We start from the raw sequence: 14,131 nt of genomic DNA on the forward strand, positions 1-14,131 counted from the left end.
GAGAAACCATACCGATGGGATAAAGATAGAAGCTGATGTATTTTCGCAAAGGATAACTGGATATATTTGGCACTTTGCATGAAGATTTTAACAGCCTAAATGTTTGCTGTCCTTGCTTAACGTCAAATTCTTCCGTGAACTTATTTTTGAATTCAGATTTGTCATAATCATGTCATTTTTTTCTGCTGTAGCTGTTGCAGAAGGAGTGATTAACTAACTTGTCAAGCTTGTTTTGAAGTGTAAGGAACAAAGAGTAATCTGGGGATGCCATGCTTGATAGGACCTTTCACAAGGGTATGATGGACATGTGGCTGAGTTACAGACTGGGAAGAAGATGTAAGACATACACGTGGCTTCTTCAAAGGTTGTATGACACATGTAAGCCACCATTGCTGTGCTCGTGTGTCGCTCAGCCACAGAAGATGGTGGACTTTTGGAGCCTGTGGTTCTTTTGTTTGGGGGGGCTGCAGGGGGTGCTAATCTGTGGGGGAAAAAAAATATTACTACACTAGTAAAATATTTGTAATACAGGCAAATGTAAGTAATGAAGGCTGTAGTATAGGTTCTTTGTGCCAGTGACACAAGGTGATGAATTAACTGGACATTCTCTGTCTTTGGTTGATATTCCATAACTTTTGCCACCAGATTTATGGATGCACCGCAGACTTAGCAAAGCAAAAATTGTTTTTTTCCCCATGATTTCTTGGGCTAAAATATTTTTCAATCTGCAATTTGATTTGAAATGTCTTAAATTATTTTTGGCAATGACATAAAAATGATAGATGTCATGCTGTCACAGACTTCATACTGTCTCATGACAATATATGCTGAAATAAAAAATAACCTGCCAAAATTCTTTGAATGGTTTTATAAAATCCAAAATTCTCTGGATTATTTTTTTTAACTTAGGCCTTAAAAATAGTGAAATAGTTGCTATCAGTTGCACTTGCAAAGCTTTTTCTAGCTGTCTATTTTTTGTTGTTTTTCTAGCAAGATTCTATACAGTGGGTTTACAACAGCATTGAAAGTGCACAGGAAGATCTTCAGAAAACAAACACCAAACCCTCTGGAGATGATGGAGGCGATGCCTTTGACTGTAAAGTGGAAGGTACTGATGCTTGTTTGATCTTCTTGTTGTTGAGAATGCTATTATAATACAAGGAAGATGTAGGCAGTGGGTTTGTTTGCAGAGAGGAAATTTTGAGCAGATCATAAGATGTGATTTACATAGGGATTTGTTTTCTTATATATTCTAAACATATAAATTTAACATGCTATTCTTTGAAAACTAGTATCTTTCCCATTTAGAGAAAATACTTCCGTGAACACTTAGGAGAAAATCTGTTTATTTTCATTTGTAAGAAACAAAAACCTAGGCATTACCTGATTTAGTTTCACCACTAGTAATCATTATGTTAAACTAGATACATTAGTCATTACTGCATGGGAAATAAGAACACAACTATCCTTCAGATTATTTTCAGGCAATTAAAGTTTAGATGAAAGTGCATTCATCTGCAACTTGTAATTAAAGAGACAGTTGATACTTGAACTGTGCATTCATAAATGCAGATATTGTGGTTTCATTTCTGAATGTTGGCAGTTTTCATAGTGATTTTCTTCTACTTTATTTAGAAATACTCAGTTTTCCCTTTTTTGGGTTGTTCTTAATGTCTCTGGATTATAAATGAAATGGAATTAGCCCCCTTCAATAACTGTTCATAAAGAAAGAGTAGTGCCTGTTTTGCAGTCCAGTGTTTTAACATCTATAAATCTACCGGTGTTCTGATATTTATATTGTTCAGCCAGTTTTTTTAATTAATGTTTTTAAGTAGAATGATCAGAACACACCTCTTTCTAAAATGTTTGCCTATGTCATTTATTGTTCATTTAATGGCCAGGACTTGTCAACTGATTTGTGTTACTTTATTTATTCTAGAGGTAATTGACAAATTTAACACCATGGCAATAATTGATGGGAAGAAAGATCATGTGAGTCTGACTGTTGACAATGTTCATCTGGAGTATGGAGTGGTTTATGAGTATGACAGCACAGCTGGAATAAAGTGCCATGTCTTGGAAAAAATGATTGAACCAAAGGGATTTTTCAGTTTGACTGCAAAGGTGTGAAGCATTTTTTGTATGTTGATGCTTATTGTGTTTAATACCAATGGAGAAACTTGTGTCTTTTTTAACTCTTATATGTCTTTCATTTGATACCTTATAATTGGTCACCTTTATCTCTCTGATGTTTTGGAGGATGATTGTGTGCTCAGGAGGCAAAAAGAGTTATGCTGTCATTGTAAATTGAGCCTTTAAATCTAAAAAAAATGTTAAAAGATCTTCAAAGTCTTCCACTCCCTTATTTCTAAATTATCAAATAAGACTTGAAAGAAAGTCCAAGATCCATTGAAATATCTATAAATGCTATATACTACCCTCATCTCTTCAACATGCCTTTTAATTAGCTTTTTCTCACCATTATAGCAAGGCTTCAGTCTTTACTGAGCAGTACAGCTTATTCTGTGCCCTATTTCCTGGGCTTTTTATGCAGAATATACAAGAGGATACCACTCACTTTTCTTTTATGCTTTTTCAATGTGTTAGTATTCTTCCAAACCAAAGGTTTTCTAGAAGTAATGAGTGAATTAATTCAGCAGATCTGTATAATATGTGCTGATCAAGTAAATACATCAGATAATGTATTTCAGAGGAGCCACAGTGGTTACATTAGTAGGAAATTAGCAGTAAATCCATTATCAGACAATATCATGAGAAGCCAAGCAAAAAATACTTATGGGTATAACTTAGCAGGGAATAGATTTAAGAAAACCTCTTTGCATCCCAAGCTTCATTCATTGTTGTTATGCACCATTTTCTGTAATGTTATCAGACTTTTCAGCTTTAGTTAAAAGATTTAATATGATTAGTAAGGGGATATTTTAGTCAACTTAATCTCATAACATACTTCTCTTGTTTTTATTGTCTTAGATTCTTGAAGCACTGGCAAAAAGCGATGAAAATTTTGTGCAGAATTGCAACAGCCTCAACTCCTTAAATGACGTGATCCCCACTGAACTTCAAAGTAAATTCAGCGTCATTTGCAGTGAGAAAATTGAGCATATCTACAGAAGAATCTCTAGCTATAAAAAGGTATGACCTGTATGTCTTAAGCTTGATTGTATTTGTCTTTTAAGGAAGAAACGGGGGAATATGGTATAGTTTGAATAAGTCTTCAGAGTGTCTATGGCAGTGGCAAAAATGTGGCTGAAAGTTTAGCTATTTTGAAGCATGAATGCCTTAATTGAGTAATTGCATCAATTGTTTTCAAGCCATTCTCTTTCTTATCCCTTTTTTAGACTTTGGGTAGTTTGTATTCTTTCTTGTTTGCTGTGTTCAGTTGTAGAGACAATCAACTACATATTTCCGCAAAAGAGCCGTCATTCTTGTAAATGCCTTAAACCAATACTCTAGTGAATTTGCAGATGTTAACCAAAAATGTAGCAATAACAACAGAGTTGTTTTTTTCCTTTCTACTGCAACTCAAAAAGCAAATTGTAACCCTTTTATTCAACTTTTAGGCCCTAGCATATCTGTTAATAGTACCATCTCTGTAAATTATTAACGTCACTTGGTTTAATAAAACATAATAGCATGGAAAAATGGAGAAGGCACTGACTTTCATATGCTTCAGATCTAAGTTAATGATATGTGAACGAATAAATAGCCCAAGCTATGACTTCTAGCTGCTGTCAGTGAATTTTGCTATAGTTGTTTAACTAAGCAGGGTGTAAATGAATCAACCATTTGCCATTTTTTTAATGCAAACTCATTTTCTAATCCAGACTCCTAGTTCCTCTTTCATGGAACCTAATTGTGGGGAGGTGAATTACTTTGAAGTTGGCTCAAAATGGCTGCAAAAAAATGGGTTTGCCCTGTCTTACCTCATTTGGGGATCTGAGTTGAGACATTTAGAAACTGATCTGTTCTGGGAGTTTAGGCATAAAAATTTGAAAAGGAAAAAAAAAAGCAAAGGAAAAGGAAAGTGAATACAGAAGCTTCACACATTTGCAGAAGCTGCATTTAAAAGACTAGATAATGATTTTTCAGTTTTCAAAGAAAGTAGGGAGAACTGTTAGGAATACCTGTAGCTCAGTAGTCAGTAGGACGAAGGCCAAAAAGCAGCTTGTCAGACTTCTCCAGGTGCTCTCTAAAAAGAAATGGAATAAACTGAGTTGTGTCAATGGAGACATCAAAAGAATCCTGATACTGTTTTAGCAAAAATCTGACCCCTCCATTGTTTGCCTGAATTACAGACCTCCATATTTCCAATTTGGTTAAAATTCAATTTTTTTTTTTTTTTTAAACTAATTAGTTTTCATATTAACAGTTACAGTTCAAGTAACATGCAGGTGATTTATATGTCTTCTGTAGCTGAAAATTTTTGACTGTGATATATAGCCTCTACAGAGGAGGCCAAGACAGTAAGTCAAATTTTGTTGTGCTTGCTGGATGTGAAACAAACAGCCTCAGGGAAGTTTTCATAGTTCTTACTCTGTCTAGAAGCAGATATTCCTGATACAGACTGCACTTTAAATCTCATCTGCTCAAAAATCAGTAGTTTCACAGTTATAGCTTTTAATGACAATTAGTAATGCAGTGGATTTCAGGAATAGATGTGTCACTCTCTTGGCAAGGTAAAGGTAACCATAGTTACAGGAGACTTTCGGAGTGCATGAGCCCAGCTTGGTTCCTGGTTTTACTGTGAAAGTTCGAAATCTATAAATAAAAATCTTGTGGATTTCTGCAGTTCCTACTATTATTATTATCAGAACATTTTGCTCCTAATAGACCTCGATTCTAGTGCCATGAGTCCCAGATGTTTCTCAACACGTATATGAAAAGAATTTTGGTCCTGACTTATGACCTGATTAAATCATAGCCAGTATTTGGTCTCTCTGGAGCAGGATGTGTGGGAGATTGAGATGTGAAATATGTACTGCTTGCAGAAACATTTTCATCATTGAATGTCCTTAGTACCCTTCTTAACAATTTGTACATTCTTCAGCCTTTGAACAACTCCATAATTGGATTTCTTGTAACCCTCCAGATCTTCTTGTGATCTAAAGATTTAAATGTAATTATCACAAAAAGCATTCATCAGACTGAAGTAATATGACACCAAAATAAATAGAAATTTAAGTCCCTGTACAGAAACATCTTATTCTGCAGAAGGAATGTGTCTTAATTCAACTGAAGTGTTAGTAAAAAGTTGACTGATTCAAATTTTTACTGACATTTATTGGAGAAGAAGCTTTGCAAGTTAACTTTGAAAATATTCTTATGCATGAGCTGCAGTTCATAGCTGAAGTAGGTTGCTGTAATATTTTGACTGGAGAGATATTGTGATTAAAACACTGATTGCATCTTTCCAGAAACAAACTCTTCCCTGACCACAAGCTGCACTGGAAATGACACATATTGACAAAAATCCTACAAATCTCTTTCCCAGTTGAAGAGCTTGATCTCATGACTTGATTCTGACATAGATGTAGTTGCTGAGTGTTCAGTTCAGTCCTCACCATTTTGGGTTGACATCTTCTCATCGTAAAAGCCAAATAACTCTAAGCCTATTCAAGACACTGCACAAAATTTAAGATGTTAGAATCAAAGAGATGTGGCTAAGCACTGTATTAAAATTAGACCATAAAAAGCATTCCTCATTGCTGAGCTGATATATAGGGGGGAGAAGGGGTGCTGAGCTAGGAAAGTCTGTAAAATGGGGTGTTTGCAGTTTTTATCTATTAGTGCTCATCAGCTTCCTAATGTCACTCAAAATAGAAGACTGGTTGAGGTTGGAATGTGCCTCTGTAGGTCTTGTCCAGCCAACCCTGCTTAAACAGGGCCATCTAGAGATGGTCGCCCAGACCATCTAGAGATGATCCTCTTTGAGGAGGGGGATCTTACCTCTCTTTCCTGAACCTCTCTGAGCAACTTATGCCAGTGCTCAATCACTCTCACAGTGCAAAAGTGTTTCTTGACATTCAGAGGAAACTCCTGTGCTTAAGTTTGGGCCCATTGCCTCTGGTCCTGGCACTGGACAGCGCTGCAAAGAGCCTGGCTTTGTCCTCTTTGCACCATTCCTTCAGGTATTCATATACATTGACGTGTTAACCCCTGAGCTTTCTCTTCTCCAGACTGAAGGGTCCCAGCTCTCTCAGCCTTTCCTCACAGGAGAAATGCTCCAATCCCTAAGTGATCTCAGAGGGCTCACCTCCACTGGGCTCTCTCCAATATGCCCATGTCTATTTCTGTGAAGCCCAGACTTGGACCCAGGACTCGAGGGAGGCCTCACTGGTGCTGAGGAGAACAAGATCACCTCCCTCCAACTCCTGGCAATGCTTCTCCTAATGCAGGAGGATAAGATATAATTAAAGAGGACCTTCTCCTTCTTGATCAGGAAATCCAGAATTCATACTTTCTGATTTTGTCTTCATTATAACTTCAGACAAAAATTTCATGAGTTTTTGAAAAATACTGGCTTGAAAATGTCGGCAGGTGTTTATAAATTTCATGAGCAGTACAGCAGTTTCAGACTTGCTCCCCAGAAAGACACTTAATTTTTTATTATGTTCCATGGGAAATAAATTCTATCTCTGTTACAAAGCTATTTACTTCTTAAAATATAATTTGCTTCAAAAATCCCACTTAAAAATGTAAAATGAAAAATATTTTTTCTTTCCCTTTTAGAGAAAGATGCAAATTGCAAAGTCAAGACACCTTAAGTCAAGGATGATTGAAATATTTTCAGCTTTTATTTTCTAGTTAGGTACACAAGAATTGCTAGCTACGTGCAGACACAAGAAGAGCTCATAATCAACATTTGGTTTTCTTTCTTACTTCTAGTTTTCAAGAGTATTAAAAAACAGAGCTTGGCCTACCTTCAAACAAGCTAAGTCAAAGATTTCACCACTTCACAGCAGTGATTTCTGTCCCACCAATTGCCATATAAATGTGATGGAAGTGTCTTACCCTAAGACCTCAACTTCCCTTGGTAGTGCCTTTGGTGTACAGTTAGACAGCAGAAAACATTCTTCCCATGAAAAGGAAAATAAAAACACCGACCAAGGTAAGTCAATTGAGTTTGAAAGAGCTGCTTCCACTGCTTCTGATATAGGGTCTTAAAAGGTAATCAGATTAGGTTTATAGCCCAAATATTAAAATTGAGGACAAGTCTTTCTGAAATCACCCTTCTTTTGATTTTTAGTTTTTTTTCACAGCATAATAATGGATAGTCATAATTTCACAATAACCTTCTCTTAAATAGCTTGACTTTGAAATGCAAATAAAATGCAAAATTAAATAAGTACATAAATTTTAAACAGAAAAGTATTTCAGTGTCTTTTAGGTATTTTACTAACCTCAAAATGTATGTTGAAAATAGATAGTGATGAAATCCCTTTGAATTATTCCCAGGTAAACTGAATCCCATGATTTATGTCCAACATACCATTACTACTATGGCTGCCCCTTCAGGACAATCTCTTGGCCAGCAAGAGGGCCATGGTCTGAGGTACCTCTTAAAAGAAGAAGACTTAGAAACACAAGATGTCTATCAAAAATTGCTGTTCAAATTACAAGCTGCACTGAAAGAGGTGGAAACATGTGTCTGCCAAATAGATGAGTAAGTAAATGTTACCATCTGGACTTGCCTTTAATTTTTCCATAGATAATGATAAATCTGGGCAATGCTTTTGTATAGCATAGGATTCAATGCTGACTTCAGACAGAATTGAAGTAAAGTAAAAAATTTAAGTGCAGGTGATGTTGTATTTTGATCTTTTTTGCAGTGTGCCTCACTTTTTTCCCCGCAGTTTGTGGGTTTTTTTCCAGTTTGTAGATTTTCTTTAGAATGTGGCAAAGTTAATTAATTTGAAGTGAGGAAAATATGCGGCACACAACGTAACCTCCGATTTCACTAGGAATGGAAACAAAGGGCAGAGGTATAAAAATGACCTTTATTGAACTCTTCAGGTATTGCTGAATAGTCTCACAGGTGAATTTTTGGTTAAGACAATACTCACCTATGGGGAGAGCATTAATTTGTTAGAAATTTTTCAAAACAAAATTGACCTTGAAGGAAGAGCTATGGATTTAGGGAGAGCCACCCTTGAGTGATTAGGACATTTGGCTTGAATGTGGGAGACTCAGGGTCTCATCACAGTTAGTCCTAATTCAGGACAAGGATTTATAACTTGCTTTTTCTTGTGCAGAGTAAGTGAGTTGACTCCTGGGCTATTTGATGAAGAAGGCTAAGAAGTATTTACGTTTTGAAAGAGTCCCATATGTAATGCAAAATCAGAAATTAATTTTGAAAGCAAAACCAGCAAAGTTTTTGAGTTTAAAAGACAATCTGTCATGATCTCCAGTTTAGATAAGACATGTGCCATTGTTTCTCATGTTATCTTGAAGACTGTAGTGTGATTTGTCCTTTCATGTATACTTAAGGTGGGATTTCTTTTTTTTACTGTTCTCTAGTTGTAATAGCTGTGTATGTAATTGTAATTATTATAAGTAATTGTAATGTATCACATACTGCATTGGGAATGAAAGCAGGAGTTGACTCAGTATTTTCAAGGAAATGTTGTTTCCTGTGCGTTTACATAGTTCTGCTGATTACCACACTGAAGATGAAGTAAGTTAATTAAATTCATGATAATTTCAGTGCTTGGGTGCTCTTAGAAATGACTATCTGTAAAGCCTGTATTGTCCCTCTTCCTCATGGAAGTCAGAAAATTATATATGGAATTTTAGTCAATATTTCAGGAAGCTCCAGTTGCCAGTATGCCACACCTTTCCTTTCCACTCCCTTGAGCTTGTGATGCAAAAGCACAGAAAATTGTGAGCCTTTCTTTTGTATAAATGTATATATAAATACACACACTCACAGAAAAATTGTGTACAAACACAAGGGTTCACTTTTTTTCATTCCTTAATTTTATGTACACTGACCTTGTAGCTGATCTTGTATAAGGTACACAGATGTATTTAGCAAATTTTACCTTTGGCTGATTGGAAAACTGAGACTTTTCATGCTTTATTCCTCATGGACATTGTGTGGACTGCCAGTGAGTAATTACTGTAGAGGAAAGCAGTTCTATAGAGGAAACAGGATAGCTAAGAGACCTATTTAAAAGTGCTGAACAGGGAAGAGTGAGCAGTTCAGAGGAACATGGTATATTAGAACATGGTTACAGATGCTAATTAACTCTTGAGATTTAGGACTGGAGAAACAAAAGATAGAGTGACACAATAGATAATTCAACAGCCATGCTTTAATTAGAAATTTTCATACTTAAACAGCTGGGAGGAAATGCTTAGTTTTGTGTTTTTTATAAAGACAGTAGAATTTATTTTTTCTGTTGTGGCATAGTAACAATAAAATTGATGTCTTCTTTTATTGAATTGATCATTATCCTAAGCAATCCTCATTATTTTAATATTCTCAGGATGGATAATATGAACATGGTATCTATCACAGTTTTTAATTTATGTTGATATTGTGTGACAGAAAAATTGGACTACTGAATGACTGTTTGTTACTCTTTATACTTACTGTTGGAAAACTTGCTCATGCATGTTACTAGAGGTCTCTGCTCTGTATTGAGGTCAGTACTGGTCTGTATTTCAGCTCACAAAATCTTGGGGCAGTGTTATCTGCTCAACCTCTCCTGTCTGTCAGTGAATTTAAAAATGAGTGTTTCATCTGAAGAGCAGGTCTGTGAGAGATTATGGCAAGGGAAGGTTTAAGAGAAGATTTTGTACTCCTAATATGGTCTCCATAAAAGTTTATGAGACTGTTTGCTGATGGGTTTTGGTAGGATAAGTGATGTAGTACTGACAGACAGAGAGAGCCTCTCAAGGCTCCACTGCGCTCACATTGAAATAATTTAATGGTATCTCAATAGTTCTTTAGTGATGCTGCAGATACCCCATGTTGCTGCTAGGTGTTACACAGAAATAAATCCTTTTTCAAATTGTTTTCTATATGGTGACTCTGCTGAGTTCTTGGTTCTCATGCACTCAGTGCTCTCCCACCATCCCAGCTCTTTTTTGGAAAGATGTCTTTTGGGAACATACTCTGTGGAGTGAGAAAAAGGCAGCAAAGGTTTTTGTTACTGCCATTTTTAATTCTTTGACTAACCATAGCAGGTTTTGTTTGTCAGGGTTGTGTTGACTTGGGTTGCACATAAGAGTAATTCCACAGGCGAAGATTTTTTTTTTTTAAGTTACAAATTTCTTTGTGTCATTGAAATATTCTTCATAGAGACTGTCCAGCTGTTAGTTACTATTCACGTGTGCGTTTCTCCTTTGAGAGCTGGATATCTAAGGTAATCTTGTTTGGGGTAGGCCCATCTCTGGAGAAAATGTATTGTGCATGTGTCATATTTAAGACGAAAAACAGAAGTATATTTGAGCATGATTATTGGGGAAGCGATGTATCCAGGTTTTTATTTTCAACACCCTGGACCGAGTTTTTAAGAGCACATCAGTAACTTCAGTAACTTTTTGCTCCAGAACTTGGTAATCCAAAGTTCCATCTTTCATTCATGGTAGTTCAGCAAAAAAATTTTCCTTAGAAAAGAGCCTGCCCGCTGAGAGAAATGGAAAAGCCCCCTTAGGATAAGATCCAGCTACCTTAATCAGTCTTTTACTGAGCTCTTGGCAGCAGTGACTAAACAGTCACATAAAAGAAGGGGATATAATAGTCTGTCTGTGTCTTGACAAATAATTACTCAGGGGAAGATATTTTCTGGAGCTGAAATTGCAGTTCATTATGCTTGTTTCTTACTCTTGATTATTTTCTTGTAGCAACAAAATCCCCAAGAAGTTACTAGAATGAACTTTGATTTTTAAGTGGATGAGAGTAGGAACACAAGAACAAGCAAAAGTATAGATTTATTTTTGTCCTTTTCTCATCTTTCAGCAGGCAGAACTAGATGGTCTTTTCAGAATGGACCTTTTGGTTTAAGAGCAGTGTTAGAATGTTCTGCCATGAATTTTTCTAATCTTTTTTTGAACCCCTTAGATATTTCTTACTAAGAAAATAAGTTTTACAGGTATGAAGAACTGATTTCCTAGGGTTTCTGCTTCCATAACACATTCATTTTAGGACAAGTTCAAAAACCAAATATGCTCTAGCATGAGATCGACACTGATCACTGATGTAAAATATGGGTCCCATCTCTCTTCCTGTACTCATGGAATTATGCTTGCCACTGATTGGAAAGAATTGAGTTGTGATTTCCTACTGATACGAAGTGTTAAGGCGTAATGTAGCCCAAAAGATATCAGTCTAGTGGAGGGGTGAGTTTAAATTCTAGTGAAATTATGCCTTTATTATAATTTTTCTGTATTCTAGTTCAGTTCAGTATCTTTAACTATATGTGGGATAAAATCTGTCTATTCCCATCAGTAGCAAGAATTTCATGTAAGATCTAACCTAATTTTGAATCCTACCATGTACTTGGTAGAAAGTTTGCCAGCTGACCATCCTGACAGCTCCTTCAATAAAACCCTGCTACTATTTTTAAGTAATTCAAGGGGAGAAAAAAAGTTTAGTTCAGTGTCCTCTGATTTCAGGTAGTTAGAAAGTAGTTTTTGCAAGAAAAATGCTGCTTTTGAAATCCAAATATTAATTAGAAAGTGTGATTTTAATAGAGTCTTTGAGCAATAGGAATTAAAGGACAATTGCCCATTATTGCTGTTCTGATCTTGAAAGTAAATTAGAGCATCTCAGTATGAATTAATCATCCAAGAATATGAATTTTTCACTGCCAGGATTTCTGCATGTTCTAAAAGTAGCAGTCTACACTGTTCTCTCTTCTTGGCTGGATGTCACTTTTGTGCTTGTCACAGACGCTTGTATATTAATCATCAGTTTTACTAGTGATAATGGCTTAGACACTTTGAATGTCGCAAAGTACACAGAGATGTTAATAAAGATCTTTAAAATACCCTATTAGAATAGTTTGTGGTGCACACTGACATTTGGGAAAATACATGCTTTTCACAGACATACAGTTACTTTCATTTGTTTTCTTGATTTGTTGACTTGCTAAGAAGTGCAGAATTCATATTTAAAAATAGTTATGTTAATATGCAGTTTGACCCCAAGAGTCCAAGAATGTGCTGTATTTCTTCTCCAGCTGGAATCGTTGCTTTCATACACGAATAAGTATTCGGTAAGGTTAAGGGGTTTCACTGTTAGACTTTTTGACAACTGAATGTGTCACTTCCTTTCCTTGTTTCAAATAGATATTGACTGAGTTAAGATATTCCCTTCACATATTATAGAATAATAATTGGAGGATGGTGATGAGAAATGTTATCCTCTTGCTAGCTCACTTTTGAAAAACATGAATTTGCCTTTATTTTTGTGTTTTTCACAGCCTTCTTTCTTCAATAACATATTCTCCCAAATCAGAACGTAAAACGCCCGAGCCTTTAATACCAGCAGACAGTGATAATGAAAAGGGTGAAAGGAATGGGAAGAAAGTCTGTTTCAGTGTAACAGGTGATGAACAAGAAGATTCTGGTCATGATACCATCAGTAACCGGGATTCTTACAGGTAAATTTATTAATATTATTTTTAGTTTTCCACTGCATCAAATATGGAAGTTTGTAAAGTATCAAGCGGTTATGGAGACTGTTAGAATATGATTCTGACATTACTAATGGAAGAGTAACTAGCCTATTATATCTTGGTCACCCAAATCTGGATAGGCTATCACAACCAAAGATGTAAAACTTTACTTTAGATTACCTGTCTTACAAAAACTAGAAATAACTGGTTATTATGTCTCCAAGAACAAACCAAATATCTGTCATGGAAAGCAAGGTGATAGAGCCACCATTCTTCTGGATCTAAAGAAAAATATACTGTTTATCAACATGTATTTCTCACCTTCTTTCACTTTAAATACTGTAGCATCAACTCACCTCTAGAATTTGTAATGCATACTGTGAATGAGAATACAAAGAATTTTGAAAAGGAAGGAGTAATTATAGCAAGTATAGTTCTTATATAGGTTATACTCTCTTGCTTAGAGAAAGTTGGCTAACTACATGATATAAAAAACTAAATTTAAATTTTAGCTGCAAGTAAAATGAGGGTTCGTTATTTTTTCAGTATCATAGTTCATTATCATGCTCAGAAATTAGGCTCTCAGTAGATTCATCATTTTTGTACAGAAGTCTATGTCTCAGTAGGTTCATCATTTTTGTACAGAACTCTATGTTGCTGAGATGTCTTTCCTAAGCTATATTTGATTACTGCAGCCTGGTTGATATGAAATCTTCATCATAGTAGAAAGAGTTCATATCAAACTATCTCTGTCTTTACACAGATGTAAACAGATTAAGTTCATTTTGGTCTTACCATGATGAACACACAGGCAAAGTTCTTGGTCCAGCATAAGCACTTTTAGAGTTTCCTGCATGTTCATGTGTCCAACTGACCGTTCATAAGCTGCTCCAGTGATGTGTGCTTGCTCCTGTCGCAAAGTTTCCCAGCTGGCACAGGATTTGTATGTGGAGAAAGAAGGTGTGACCCAGGACATCAGCATCTCTTTGTTCAAAACATTTTCTTTATTCTGATTCCTGTCCTTTATAGCCTATTCTGGCTGTGTAGGAATAATAAAACCTAGGGCTCCATATGCAGAATAATCATAACATTTGTGCATTAAGGACAAGTGTTGCAGTGAGATTAGAATGTTTTTTTCTTTGCTTAAATAATTCTATTAGTCAATACTTAAAATCTCCAGCTCTCATAATGCTGCCGTGGTTATTATTGAAAAGGTTTGGCTAATTTTAACTATTATAATGCTCTCATTTGTATAGGGTCTCCTTCTAAACCTTACAATACAAGACAAAAATCATGCAGAATGATACAGCAAATGCATCTAATCTGTTTCTCATTTTCCTGTGTTTTATTTTCTCATGCTTTGCACAACCCAGTTTTAATTAACCTTCATCTCCCCTTTGGAGACTTTAATAAGTGAATAGAGTTCGCTAGAAAACATTTCTTAATATCCAGCCAGAAATTTTTAATACTCCTTGGGACTGTTC

At 35.7% G+C, this 14,131-nt stretch overlaps 1 protein-coding gene across 1 annotated transcript in view; it reads left to right on the forward strand.

Moving 5' to 3' along the window:
• The window catches only part of PREX2 (phosphatidylinositol-3,4,5-trisphosphate dependent Rac exchange factor 2), a 141,497-nt gene that overhangs the window by 65,209 nt on the left and 62,157 nt on the right, over positions 1-14,131 (forward strand). Inside the window, exons 21-26 of the mRNA XM_053953106.1 lie at positions 991-1,108; positions 1,940-2,124; positions 2,992-3,153; positions 6,907-7,129; positions 7,477-7,684; positions 12,453-12,632. Coding sequence (XP_053809081.1) covers positions 991-1,108; positions 1,940-2,124; positions 2,992-3,153; positions 6,907-7,129; positions 7,477-7,684; positions 12,453-12,632 — 1,076 coding nt within the window. The remainder of the gene's footprint in view (positions 1-990; positions 1,109-1,939; positions 2,125-2,991; positions 3,154-6,906; positions 7,130-7,476; positions 7,685-12,452; positions 12,633-14,131) is intronic.

The sequence above is a fragment of the Vidua chalybeata genome, chromosome 1, assembly GCF_026979565.1.
Source record: "Vidua chalybeata isolate OUT-0048 chromosome 1, bVidCha1 merged haplotype, whole genome shotgun sequence".
NCBI classification, from domain to species: Eukaryota; Metazoa; Chordata; class Aves; order Passeriformes; family Viduidae; genus Vidua; species Vidua chalybeata.